At 36.8% G+C, this 14,102-nt stretch overlaps 1 protein-coding gene across 6 annotated transcripts in view; it reads right to left on the minus strand.

Annotated features, from left to right (window-relative positions):
- Positions 1-277: 277 nt before the first annotated feature.
- The window catches only part of ppp6r3 (protein phosphatase 6, regulatory subunit 3), a 36,256-nt gene continuing 22,431 nt past the window's right edge, over positions 278-14,102 (minus strand). For 2 of the 6 annotated variants that reach the window (XM_026366684.1, XM_026366685.1), the window contains 12 exons: positions 13,786-13,871; positions 12,720-12,806; positions 11,669-11,766; positions 8,970-9,024; positions 7,452-7,582; positions 6,545-6,660; positions 6,128-6,338; positions 5,916-6,013; positions 4,341-4,536; positions 2,370-2,477; positions 2,002-2,073; positions 278-1,537 (listed from right to left, as the gene is read on the minus strand). In XM_026366684.1, the coding sequence (XP_026222469.1) occupies positions 1,486-1,537; positions 2,002-2,073; positions 2,370-2,477; positions 4,341-4,536; positions 5,916-6,013; positions 6,128-6,338; positions 6,545-6,660; positions 7,452-7,582; positions 8,970-9,024; positions 11,669-11,766; positions 12,720-12,806; positions 13,786-13,871 (1,310 nt within the window). In that variant the 3' untranslated portion in view covers positions 278-1,485. The remainder of the gene's footprint in view (positions 1,538-2,001; positions 2,074-2,369; positions 2,478-4,340; positions 4,537-5,915; positions 6,014-6,127; positions 6,339-6,544; positions 6,661-7,451; positions 7,583-8,969; positions 9,025-11,668; positions 11,767-12,719; positions 12,807-13,785; positions 13,872-14,102) is intronic. The other 4 variants (XM_026366688.1, XM_026366687.1, XM_026366686.1 and 1 more) reach the window with 4 other exon arrangements.

Consider the following 14,102-nt stretch of genomic DNA (forward strand, 5'->3'; position numbering starts at 1 on the left):
AGTTAAACATTACTGCAAAAGACGAGGGTCTGCATTGGTGAGATGTGTTGTGTTGGTTATGGCTGAGAAATAAAAGACAATACAGGAAGAAAGGTAGGGGATTGAAGTAATAGATTGTTAATTCTTGTTAAGGCTTGTCACACACCAGAAGACTGCACAACATATGAAGATTTTACAGCTTTGGAATGGAAATTACACTGCTTTAACTGGCCAACATAATGTGTTCTGAGATGTTATAATGGCCTACTTTTACCACACCTAATCTGCCAACTGCATCTTGATAAGACGGGTGCTATTTATTTATTTTTTTTAAAGACAGTGCTGTTATCAGTCTGAACATGCCTTAAAAAAATCTAATTCTTCACTAGACTCAAAACAGTGTTATCTCATACAATTTCATTTAATTTTTCTAAATGTCGTATCTCACTTTCCTGCTACCGTCTATAAAATGCTGGACCTCTGGCACACTTTAGTTCTGCACACCACCTAGATGCATTTTCAATGAATTTGGTAAATGTGGACATCACCTAGAGATTAACAAGTTAATAACCACTGGTTAAAAAAAAAAAAAAAAAAAAAAAAAAGAAAGAAAGAAGAAAAAAGTCTCTGGGACTGAAAAAATAATTTTGGCCATAGAAGAGGACTGAAGATGTTTTGTTAGGACAAAAACACAAGTTCAGAATACATTTACAGCTCCCAATCATGACAATCTGTACCCCGTGTAGCCTTCTAGGTGTGAGGTAGGATCCCAGTTAGCATGCAGCTTCCAATAAGGGGAGAGAGTGGGTTGGTATGGCTCTTTAGTAACAAAACATAATTATCTTAATTCCATAATAAATAAATAAAACAAAAAACAAACAAAAAAAACAAAAACAAAAATGTTTGTCAAATCTTACTCAATGCAGAATACAAGTGAAAAAAACATTTACAAATAACTGTGGCAAAATAAAAAAATGTAAGTTTGGATTTTAAAGTGTATTATATTTGTAGGAGCAGCTTTGCTCAGAGACCAATAGTGGGTGAAAATGAATAACAGCTGTTATATTAAGTGTCAGAAACAACTTAGTAGTTGGTTGTCATCAATCAGCTATTTTTGTGGCTGTGGAAATTCATCTTACGTTTCTGTATAGATACTTCTTTTTATAAAATATTTTATTCATACAATCATTTAACTATAGCAACATTACTATTTAATTTTAAGTGGCAAGATATCAGTCACACATCACCTAATAAGAACAATAGTATATAAACAAATGCAGAAAGAAAGTATTCTGGATCCATTTGAGCATGTCTCTCATTTAGCTTTTCAGTTCATCCTGTGTCTGTACACCTGTCTGACTGTCAGTGATGAGCTGATGGGAGTATTGCTGGTCCTGGTGGGGGCGTGTAATTGGTACAACTCTGAGCAGTGGCTTCCACTAGCTGACCCAGAGGAGAGCCCTGCATGGCAGAACAGGCTGGCCACTGGCTTGCATTAAGTGACCCTCATGCTGGTCCATTTACAGCTGGCTCTCGGAAAATAGCACTGTGGTCGAGTCTGGTAAGAAACACAGAGATAGACATATGAATTCTTTGACGACAGAAAGAAATAATGTCCAGCAATTTATCAGAAAGGCTAGGCTAGATAGCTGAAACGCCTCTCTGTATAATGCAGCATAAAAATCCTAACTCCTCCAAATTGATCATACAGTTGAATCAGCACCTTTCTGTAAGAGACTCAACAAAACTGAACATTAGTAGTAGCACTACTAACATCTAGTGTATGTGGCTGGTTAGTGTAGTGGTAACATCACTGCCTCCCATGGGGGGTTCAAATCCCACCTTTGGCCTACCACCAGTAGGGGTCCTTAGGCAAGACCTCCTCATGCTTACCCTGCCTACCCTTGTACCCTACTTGTAAGTCACTTTGGATAAATGCGTCTGCTAAATGACTAAAATGTAAATGTATTTTAGAATAACGATAATTTAAGAGTAGCTGTGAACTGTTTTTAACAGTCTTACCTGGCATCCTCTATGGCTGGCATTTCCTCTAAAGGACCATTGGGAAGCTCCACAGTGGACAGACACTTGTCACTGAAGGAGACAAAGAAAAGTAGAGAACAACTTCACTAAATAGCAAGTCTGAAATAAAATATATAAAGAATCACTACATCATGTTCTAATAGAAACTAAAGTAGTAAACGTGCAATGTAATCTGCCCCTAACCCCCACCCACACCCACACCCCAAGAAGAACAAGAACATACTAGCACAAATTACGGATTTGCCTTAGCAGACAGTGCAAGTTGAAAATGTATAATACATTAAAAGGTAAAAGTAAGTGTTGTGTGGTGCGCAATAAGCGGTGTTTGTGTGTATTGTGTGTCTGACCCTGATTTGGTACAGGAAGTTGCAGCTGAGCTGATGCCTGTTCTATCCAAATCCACACCCTCCACTACGGAGTATTTTTCAGATGAAGCACTCTTCTTGTCATCACTGCTATGTACATGTAAACATACAAGCAGACAAAGATAAATTAAAGCCAAACAGAGTGATTCATAACCAACTCCTAGCAAAGAAACACACACAACAGAGTGAGATGTGGACAGTGATGCATGCTAGACCGACTGGCAGTACACACAGTAAAACAAAGGATGGAGGTGTTAAAATGGGGTAACTCTTAATAAGTAGAAAAAGAATTCAAATGTACAGCAAATGGAGAAAGTCAACAGTTTTGTTTGTTTAGCTATGATAACAATCTGTTTGGAACTACAGAACCAGCAAATAGTAGGCAGGCCTAAAAACTTGGACACTGATTGGACCAAAATGTATTGTGCTAGCCGCCAGTCTTGCTTTGTCTCAGAGAACCACCAATAACTTGGATGAGGCCTCAATCAAAGCAACACACCAACAAACATTCATATATAATTCACAATCAAGATGCTACATAACAGTCACTCAGCTTTTGTTGTTTAAGAGAACTAGCTGTAATGCCTTAAGAAGAAGGAGCGTCTATATAAAAATGTTATGGCTGCATCTGTGGAACATTTTATTCTTCCACCAAGTGCAACAACATTCGTTATGCGTGGTTTAAAGCAGTCTTAGTGAAAACTAACAAAAACAGAAATCATTGAAGCTATTGAAACTCAATACTGTATGCCTACAGTTCTTGGACACTTTCACTTGTCACTTTCCAGCTACATAAGATATATAATGAATTTTCTTATGAATACCTAATTTTTGTGATATATGAACTAAAAGTAAAAAAGCATTGATCCTTCTACATGAACATTATAGGTAAACTTATACTGAGGTTTTTAATAGAGTGTTACAAGTATTTAAGAGGTGTAATGATGTAAATGTACATGTATATATTCTGATGTATATGTTCCTGTCATCACACTGTAGGTAGTAGGTAAAACAATTCTTGTCATTATTCAGATTAACTACAATGAAAACTGAGATTAGAACAGTTTGTATTATTCATAGTTACATAAAATATTCCATTCCAAATATTCCATCATAATTTATTATATTGGTTTGGCCTGTTAAGAACAAGCTGTTTCAAAACGTAATCAGCTAACAAACTACACTTGGAGAACACTTTTGGTAGAAACACATGCAGAATGAAGATAATGAAGGAAACAAACAAGGAGCCAAAACCAAAAAAGACCAAAATTGGGAAAGAAAAGTTGGTGGTTGACGTGACAAGACTAACATCACGGCTGCAGGCTGATCTCTGATTGGCTGTACATACCGATAACATTTCAACACTCTGAAGAAAACACCCACAACGCACAGCAAGAGAGAGAAGGGAAGCTCAGGTTGTAAGTGTTGCTTAATTAATCAGACAGTTGTTATTTACTCAGACAATATAATGCAGCAACAACTAGGAGACAGAGGACAAATACTTGCAGACTTAGTGAAGTAGTTCACATTGGCAACATTGTTATAACTCACATATAAACAGTCCCTCTGTATGACTAATAGGTATAGCTTACAGCCATAAAACTTTTAGAGTTTCATAATTTGTGAAAAATAGATCTGTACTCAGCTTGAATTTAATACATTGTATTTAAATATTGACATTTGTTCATGGTGAACAATGTATTGGAATCTTCTTCTTACTGACCAGTATAGTCACTGGTCACTAGCTGTGCTAGTTCAGTCAAACAGAAGCAGTGTATTTAGCCATATACACATACACATTTAGGGTACTCGAGCTGACAGAGGGTTATGACATAGCTATATTAAAAAAAACAATATAGACAGTATTACAGTGGTTCCCATTTAAGGTTTTACTTTAAAATAGATTCTTTGCACACATAAGTTGCTGTTTTTGTGTGGAGGTGTTTGGCAAACCTCTTGAAGACGGCAGTCTCAGTCTTGGCATCAACAGTGAGGCTAACAGTTTCTTTCATGGAGCCATTGATGACTGTCTCTGTGATGCTGCGCTGCTCACAACACACCGTTTCCTCCTCTACTTTAGCACTCTCACAGTCTTTAGACGAGGTGGACAAGGGAGAGGCCACACTAGTTTCCAACCAGCCATCACAGTCTGAGGGGTAATAAGAAGGACAACAATATCATTCATTATCATATCAATAATGATGCAGATGGTCTTGATACAGTCATATTATGTTATGTGTGACCTGAACTCTTGCTCCGTAAAAGGTGTGTAACACCCAGTATGTAAAGGAGGATTAAAAGGAAAATGAGACTGCTACCAATAGACATCTCAGTCTCCATCACTTCCAGCAAACGTAAGTGACCTGGAGAACCACAGACTGAGCTGCCTAATTTCTCATCTTAAAAGGCACCTGTCCATTTGGTGACGTTGCTTCAAATTGAATCACAAACTTTATTTACTATCTTACCCTCCTAATTGTGTATCATTATTATAACACCATTTCCTGTGGAACCATCGCCCAGTTCAGGTTCAGCAGGCAGACACCCTCTCTACATTTTAGGTTTAAAACTTTCCTTTATAGTCTGAGCTGGATCAGGTGACACTGAACCATTTCTTAGTTATGCTGCTATAGATTAGTTTCATAAGGTTTAAACCTTACATTGCAAAGTGCCTTGAGATTACTTTTGTTGTGATTTGGTAAATAAATAATAGTAAATAGAATAGAATGAACCTACTCTGTATTTTTTTGTAGTGTACGAGCAAAAAAAATACAATTGACTCACTCAATGACTTTTTAATTTGACTTTTAATTTTGACTATGCTGCTGTGACATGAATTTCCCTTCTGGGGATCAATAATTTGTTATCTTATTTTAGTTGTGTATTTGAGAGAGATATTATTAATATAAATATCGCCATCATAATCATCAACACAACAACACAAAGTACTGTGATACTTTTGGTCACTATAATCGTGATAGAAATTTTCATTCATGTGTCATTCATGTGTAGGCAGCAGTCCAGTATAACAGTTAATGTCTTTTAAGTTAATATGGAGTCCAGTTGCATCACCACAAAATAGCAGTAAGTGTCGAAAGAAAGGTTTTTCTCATCTGCAGCTACATACCTGCCATTTATGTTATTCTGATGCTTTCTCAGTCATTACCATTACATTGTCTTTGTTGGCATGGCTTCTATTTCTGTTGTGTAAGGGTGAAAATTCACAAGGAAAAAATTCCATCGGTCAGGGGCGATTATGCTCCTTTCTGGCCTCTTTTGGCTAATCTTTTAAAATCTAAAGCTAAATTCTCAAGACACACACAAAGTATGCAATAAATATGTGAATACTGAGGCCATTGATACTGCAGTTACATACAGGTATACAGGTGTCAGCAAACAGCAAGTATACCCCTAGCCATAGGGTCACATAAATTTGAAAGTTACAGGGAGCTCCTTTGTGTGCCTTCAGAGCATATTGGTGTACTTAAGTCTTACTTTCTGTAAACATGGACATCCATATGTACACACCTTCAGACTGCATGGATGCATTGACCCCCAGAGGGTCGATTGTCTCTATGCTGGTTTCCATAGCAACAGGAGAGCTGCATCTCAGAGGGTCTCTGGGGCTGAAAAAGAGCACATTTTATTAATGATGACCAAAAGCCCAAAAGTCCTGCTGTAGTTGCACCACTGCAGGCACAATAACAAAAACTAAACCACAGTTTGTCAAAATGTCCTACCTGACAGGGGTGAAACTGGAGAAATCTGCCCAGCCTGTTTCGGAGATAGAGGTGACAGCAGGGGAGGAGCTCCATGCTGCCTTGGTGGGCACTTCTGTAGAAGAGGAGGACAAAGGAGAGGAGGCAGCAGGCATGGTAGGGCTTGCAACTGGAGCCAGGGATGTACCCGTGTCCATGGGGATGTCATCAAAGTTGGCTGTCCACACTGGACCTGAAAAAAGTATGGAATTAATAAAACTATACACAAGTCATGAAGACAGATGCTAAACTTAATTAATCACAAAGATCCTTAAATTGTCTAAATCCTTCCTAATTCAAATCCAACATAAGTCTAGGTAAAAATTAAAAATGGAAACTTGTTTTACTTGCTATTTTTCTGTTCTTGGGCTGACAAGTATTTCTTCTGGGTCCACCAACCTGTATCAACTTCCATTCTGTCATCTGTGCTGTGGTTGGAAGCTTCAAATGGATCTCTTTTCACATCTTCCTCCTCTGAGTCTGTGCTCTCCTCACTGTCTGTGCTTCCTGAACTCCTGAGGCGAACACAAAAATAATGGGTTATTTCTAAACTGCATATGAATTCTTCTTCTCTTTATACCAAGGGGTGCAATAAATGTGAAAGTACAGACTGATCCACATTGGTAGAGACAATTGTTTAAAGACTAATAGCTAATGTTACCAAATAAATCAGCAGAATGTGGGTCAATAAGTGTTTATATTACTATACTATCTTCTGAATGAATTTGGTTTAAACTTGCTGGGCTAATTGCTGTGAACACACACATACAGCAAACAAAAAACTACATCTGTATATTGAGTCATGGAAATGGGATTTCTTTGTTGTCAGGAAACATTTCACTAGTCATCCAGGTAACTTAGTCAGGGATCTTATTTCTACTGACATATCTATCTATATTAGTAACAGAAGACTTCAGTAAAATATCTAATTCTATTTTGGCTGTCATAAATGTAATTTATCTAAAAAAGGCCTACTTTCATGTTTTAGGAAACATTGGATTACTGAAACTTGTGAGATAAAAAATGTATTGGTTCCTAGGGATTTATTTGTCTTTCACAAGAATATTTAAAACATACTATAATCAAAGAATTAAAAATGAAATACAAAGAAGACAAAATCTTAAAACCCAAAAGTTAATGACTGGAAAATACACTGTCAATGTTTGCTATCCTATATTATTGTTTTATACTAACAGAACCTTGCATTTTATATATTGGAATTACAGTTGGTTGCAAAGACAATTTGTGTTTAAAGTATAAGTAACAACACAAGCATAATTTAAAGATTTGTGTTTGTTTCACTTACCTGGGGCGTCTCTGCGACTCTGGCGCAAAGGTGACATCTTTGTCATCCCAGATATCCTCCTCATCTGAACCAGCATCTTCAAATTGCTGAATTTTCTCTTTACAGCGTGCTTCAAACAAAGCTATATTTGCCTAAGGAAAGACACAAAATTCCATTTTTGTGTTATATGCTTTGGTTACATATGTGTATTTTGTTTCAGCCTTTTGGTTCAAATGTATACTCCCCTATTGGAAACGTGAGGCCAGTTCCTTTATTTTTGCTGTAGACTAAAACATTTGGGTTTGACATTTGACAAGGTGAATATAAACTAAAAATCAATATTTCAGCTTTTATTTCCAGGTATTTATGTCTGGATTAGATACACAACTATAAAGATAGCACATTTTGTTTGAACCCATCCATTTTTCATGTGAGCAAAAGTACTGAAACTTGTGACTGACAGGTGTGTTTTGTTGCCAAGGTGTGTTCTATTACATTTTAAACAGGTACTTGTGAAGCTGAGGGAAGACAGAATATCAATCAGAGTCATTGCATAAACATTGGCCATAGCCAGTACAACTATTTAGAGTGTCCTAAGTGACAGACGTTGAACGGGTAGACTAAGGAAGACAACACTAGTTGATGACAGAAACATTGTGAGAGCTGTAAGAAACACCCTAAAACTGTTAATGACATTGGCAACAACGTACAGAAGATTGGAATGAAGGTATCACAATCTATTGTTTGCAGAAGACTTTCAAACCACTCATTAGCAAGAAGAATAGGAAGGCCAGGCTGAAATTTCACAAAAAGTACAGAAATCAGCCTCAAAAACCCTAGGACAAAGTTTTATGAACTGATCAGACAAAGATCAGTTCATAAAACCAAAGAACCTGTGAGGTGAGATGTGAAGTGATAGTGAAAAGTTGATGTTTGAGGAAAGACAGGATCTGTTCATGACCCAAAACATATACGTTGTCATGGCTTGGGCTTACATGGCTTCTTCTGTGAGAGGCTTAGTAATTTTCATTGACATGTGATGGCAGCAGCAAAATGAACTTTTTCTTATTCACCTCAATCTAATTCAAGTCTCAATTTTCAATACCTTTGCTCAATTGAAAAATGGGTGGGTCCAAACAAAGGGTGCTATCTTCTAAGTTGTGTACTGGATCCAGACACCAAGAAATGACAGCTTGTTGATCTTATGTATTATACTCATCTCTCGATGTCAAACCAATTGTTTTCAGTCTACAGCAAAAATAAAGGAACTGGCTTCACTTTTCCAATAGTTTTAGAGGGGAGTGAAGGTTGTAGCAAAGTGTCCTATCAGAATCAGTTTTCAGATTCTCTACAACGACCACACACTTTGTTGTATGGGAAGAACACAACTTTGTGTCATCTGTTTATAGATAAATGTCACCATGAATTACTAGATACGCCATATAAATCTTTTTTTTTTATTATTATAATTAGAATTTTACTTTTTCTACCTATTCACTAACAATGTATGAATTCAATATTAATAATCAATGTACTTACACTTTCATTTGTATTCAGTGAAAAATTGATGTCTGATATTCTATCAAAGGGAATACTGTAATGTTAAAGAGAACAGAGTTGAGTTTAGTTATTGTCGTTAGGCATTCAAATGGCTACAAAAACAGGCAGACAGGCTGTAGCAAACAGATATGATCCCTCATTTTTACAGAAAAACTATGCGTGCCAGTATTATGATAAAAGAGACAGTAATGAGAAAAGAGAAATAGAGATATATGAGCTAAACTTGTAGAATTGCTCTTGTCAAAGGTGAAAATCCACATTCCAAACTTCAAAATTGACTGAGATAAGCTAGCAGTTTTATCTGTATTTCCTGTAATGTAATGACCAAGGCAGGTCTTCTTTTGTTTTAAACCATTAAGAATGCTATTACCATATTATATCAGTCAAAAGATAAATAAATTCAATAAAAATGAAACATTTCATATTGCCCACTAGTCAGAAAAATTAAAATGACAGTAAATGTATTTTACACATTTACTGTCATTGTCAGTGTATTCCAAATGACAACAAACCCCACTCTACAGTCCAACTTGTGCTTTTGTAAGAGCTGGAAAGTACCTAACATGTATTAGCTTAAAGTGGAATTAAATATTCTGGATGCTGCTGGGGCCTATATTAAAGTCCAGTTAAATGTTACACTATTTTAAGTTCAAAAACACATCCATATATAGGAGGAGAAGGCTATGACTCCCATATCCACCACTGATAGTGGATTAAATATACGGTCTTACTGCATTTCAGCACTGTGTTACCTCAATATGTACAGTGGCAAAAAAAACATGATCTGATCTTTATCTAAGTCAAGACAAAACAAAAATAAGTCTGATCTTTCATGTTTTTATTGAGAACAACCATAAAAACCTCTGAAAAAAGTATGTGAACCCTTGGAATAATGACCTCAAAAAAGCTAACTGGAGTCAGTCAGAGAACTACTTGACTGACAAAAAACACTCAAACTACAGGCACTTCTGTAGCTGTGGATCAGCCCAGCACATCGTTCAGGAGGAATTCTAGCCCATTCTTCCATGCAGAACTGCTTTAGCTCTGTCACATTCTTTTGACGTCCAATGTGTGGCTCTCTTCAAGTCATTCCATAGCATTGGTTTGGGTTCTGGGTTTTGATTTGGCCATTCCAAAAGGCAGATGTTGTTGTATTTTTAAAGACATTCTGTTGTGGACTTGCTTTGGTGTTTTGGGTCATTGTCCTGTTGCAGGTTCTACGAAGTTTAAGCTGACGTACAGACATTCTCACATTATCCTGCAGATTTTTTTTTTGATACATTTGGGAAGTCATCTTCCTCTCAATCACTGCAAGCTGGCCCAAATCATGGTGTTTCCTCCACCATACTTTACGATTTGGATGGAAGGAAGGACATTTTCATGAAAATGTGCAGTGACCTTTTTATGCCAGATGTAGTGTTATGGGTTCGTTTCAAATAGTTCTTAGCTTCATCATCATACCACTCTACTGCTTTGGATTGTCAATGCTCTTGCCTAACTGTAGACTAACGAAAGTCTTGCACTTTGCAAACTTTCCCAGCTTTATTTAAATAATAAATTCTTGATCACAGATCCTCTGAAAGTTCCTTTTGGCCAGGCAAGGCAACCCTTCAAATAATGTTGTTAACAGGACTCCAGGTTTGATAGACGCCAGTTAGCATTTTTTGAGGTCCAAGAGTTCACATACATTTTCCACTAGCACTAAGAGATTTTTGTAATTGTTCTCAATAAAGACATGAAAGATCAGAATTTTTTGTCATTATTATTTTAGGCACATCATATTTGTCTTGACGAAGACGAAGATCAGATCATCATTTATTCAGATGTGATGATTTTGGATGAACAAATATAGAAACGTATATAGTCAGCCACTGTAATGATATTACAATCTACTCAACACATTATGATGAATGCTACAAATACAGGATGAGGTGCAAGAGAACTGCCCTAAATATTACATCTTTTGCATTCTTACAGCTGTAGCTTTTAATGCTAAAATGTATGTGTCCTAGTTCTTCGCAAGCAGTAGGTATCAATTTGCACTAAGTGCACACTGGAAATAAAGAACATTAATACAGCATTGTTACATATGTCTAGTGTATGTTAGTTCAGGCCTTCGGAAAGCCAAATGCCATCCCCTTGTTGGCTCTTCAGACTGCACAGAAAGAAAAACCGAAAGACAAACCTTAGACATTCCTGGAATGGGAGTATTAAGAAATAAATCAATACAACATTTGGGTAAATTACTAATTTCAACCTCATGAGTTAGGTTTCTCAAATGAGTCCAACCTTTCAGTTCAGCTGTTTTTTCTTTTTCTTTAGCCAGTGAAGGAAAATAATTGTATGTGCTATAGTGCTGTGGAAGCTTTTTGTTTTTGGATCTTATACTGGTTGTTACCAGGTATTACTAATTACTAAAAAATGCCAGTTAGTGGAATTACTTCAGATTCTCATCTCATCTAGCCCAATTTCTGTGCTGCACAAAAACAGATAAGTTTAGTCCAAAATCTATGTAGAAAAAAAAAAGCTTTTCAGTGAAAGCAGACATTTTAAAGCAAAGATTAACTATCAGCTAACTACAGCAAACTGCAATCTATGCGGAACATTATACTGTGTGCCTTTACAGTTACACATTAACATTTAGACAGCAAGTCCAGTCATGCAAGATGAGTACTCACTCCACAACATCGTCCTGGTCAGCAAACTCTTCATCATTGAAGCCAAACTGCTCAATAAAATTGGACGTCATTTGTTGCATCTGATAATCAGAAAATGCCTGGCAAAACCCAGGACCAGTGATAATGATATAGTCTTAGCTCTACACAAAGCTGATTATTACTTACATTACAGAAAAAGGTAACTATTTATTCTGAACATTGAATATATTACTTATTTTCAAGACAGATTAATACAAAAAAAAATTAAACATGCATTTACAGCAAGATGCTCTCATATTTGTTAGAAAAATGCTCTGATATTAATTAAAAAAAGTCAACTATATTGTATTTAAGGTAAGTTTAAGGATTTCAAAGCAGCATTCACAGTTAATCAAAACATGGTAGAGGTGCAGTGTTTGTGTAGATTGTAATTTTGCATGACCCATAGACACAAAGTATTTTTAAATCAGGGCCTCATTTAGTGCTCTTTAAGACTGAATGGGAAAATTGTGTCATTGACTTCCAGTAATTTAGATAGCGTTCTGACAACAGACCAAGGCAGGGTGAATGATCATAACTGAGGTTTTATAGGGAAAACTGATTACTGATCAACTTCCTAGGTGGTTGGTTCAAAAGTAATTTTGCCCAAGTCTTATAGTTGATGATAATATACTGTCTAACCATGACCAACTGTGAGTAGACAATAAATTCCAAGCAGCTGGTTAGTGTAGTGGTAAGATCACCACCTTCCATGTGGGAGACTGGAGTTCGAATCCCAGCTGTGGCCTACCTTCCTTAGGCAAGACCTCCTTATGCTTACCCTGCCTACCCTTGTAAGTTGCTTTGGATAAAAGCGTCTGCAAAATTACTAAATGTAAATCTAAATTCCACCTATATTATTCAAAGGACCTCCTGGACCTCCCGAGGAAAGAAATCACATGGCAATTTCACAAAGCTTCTGTTTAAAATGCCATATATTATCACAGACTAATGAATATTTATAGACCAATTATGTCTGTGTGGCTATGGGTCTTTTTTTGTGTGTGTGTGTGTGTGTGTGTGTGTATCTTACTTGCTGGAGAGAGGAGTCCTGGTGAAAGCCACCATCTTTGAAGTCTACTTCGTCATCACTGGAAGAATGAATGTGGTGTGTGTTTACCTAATTAAAAAAGGGCAAAGAAAGCAATATGAAGGAATTTTTTCATATGCTTTTAGTTAGAAAATCTAGCGTAATTCACATTGTCATATACTTGAAAGATCACTGTCAGGTGGAGACGTGTGTGTGTCTGTATGAAAGACACAGACACAGCTGGGGATTGAACCACAGGCCTTATAGTTAGTGGAAAACCCTTCTAATTCTTTTCCCATAGCTTTTCCAGTGACATGGCTTTGATCTTGATCACACGATCTTTGAATGTAACACTGGAGGCAATGGAAGAGCTGAGAGGAACCATAACTTTGAGGTTGACAGGGAAAAATCTAGTTGTCTTTTAGCTTAGACAGATCAGAATCAGGACATGTATTTCTACAATTTTGTGAAAAAATTATGTAGAAAAAGTGACAATTGTGGCTGTGTGACAATTAATGAGAAAGATTTTGGTTCATCCGCATCTTCACTCTAGCTGTCTAGTGACATCACCCACTTTAGCTGTGCCAACATTCCGTCATTCAAACCAATAGAGAAGTTGAAAATGGAGCAAAAAATACCTATACCTAAAACTGTCAAAACTAAAAAGTATAAAAGCTACAAAGAAGCTGACTTCCTATAGTAACAGACTCAGAATAGAATCCGGTAATCTTTTCCATGCTCTTGAGACTGTGCTCGGAGACACAGCATATCTTCTGGCAATAGCACGTATTGATGTGCCATCCTGGAAGAGTTGGAGTGCATGTGCCACCTCTGTAAGGTCTAGGTCTTGCCTCGTGCTATTAGTATTGACAATGACCCTAGCCAAATGCAAAAGTAGTGAATAGTCAGAAAAGATGATGCCTTAGCGTGTAAAACAATTCCACCAACCATGGGGGTTGTCATTTAGTGCAGTCCATAAATTTGAGACCACATGTTTACAACTGGCTGTAGGGCAGAGAGGGAGAGAGGTGAATATAAAAACATCTGTGATGTCTATGTGGTTACTCACCAGGTCAACTGTGTTTCTCTTGTTTGTATCAGTCAGCTGCCCACAAATAAAGGTCTCCCATTTTTCTCTGTCCTCTACTGGGAGCTCTGAGAGACACAAAGAATGCATGTCATATGACCATATTGTATACGACAGGTATTCTCTAAAATGAAAATACAATTAATTACTGATCTTATAATAGAGATGGAATTTTCAGTGGTTAGTATTACTGTTTCACATTATAATTATCATTAAAACCAATGTCCATTACCACACTTTTAAAAACTCCTCTGTTGAAGGGTAAAATACAGTCCAGCATCAACTAAAGGTTAGAACAG

Source organism: Anabas testudineus, chromosome 6 (genome assembly GCF_900324465.2).
Source record: "Anabas testudineus chromosome 6, fAnaTes1.2, whole genome shotgun sequence".
In the NCBI taxonomy this organism is placed as follows: Eukaryota; Metazoa; Chordata; class Actinopteri; order Anabantiformes; family Anabantidae; genus Anabas; species Anabas testudineus.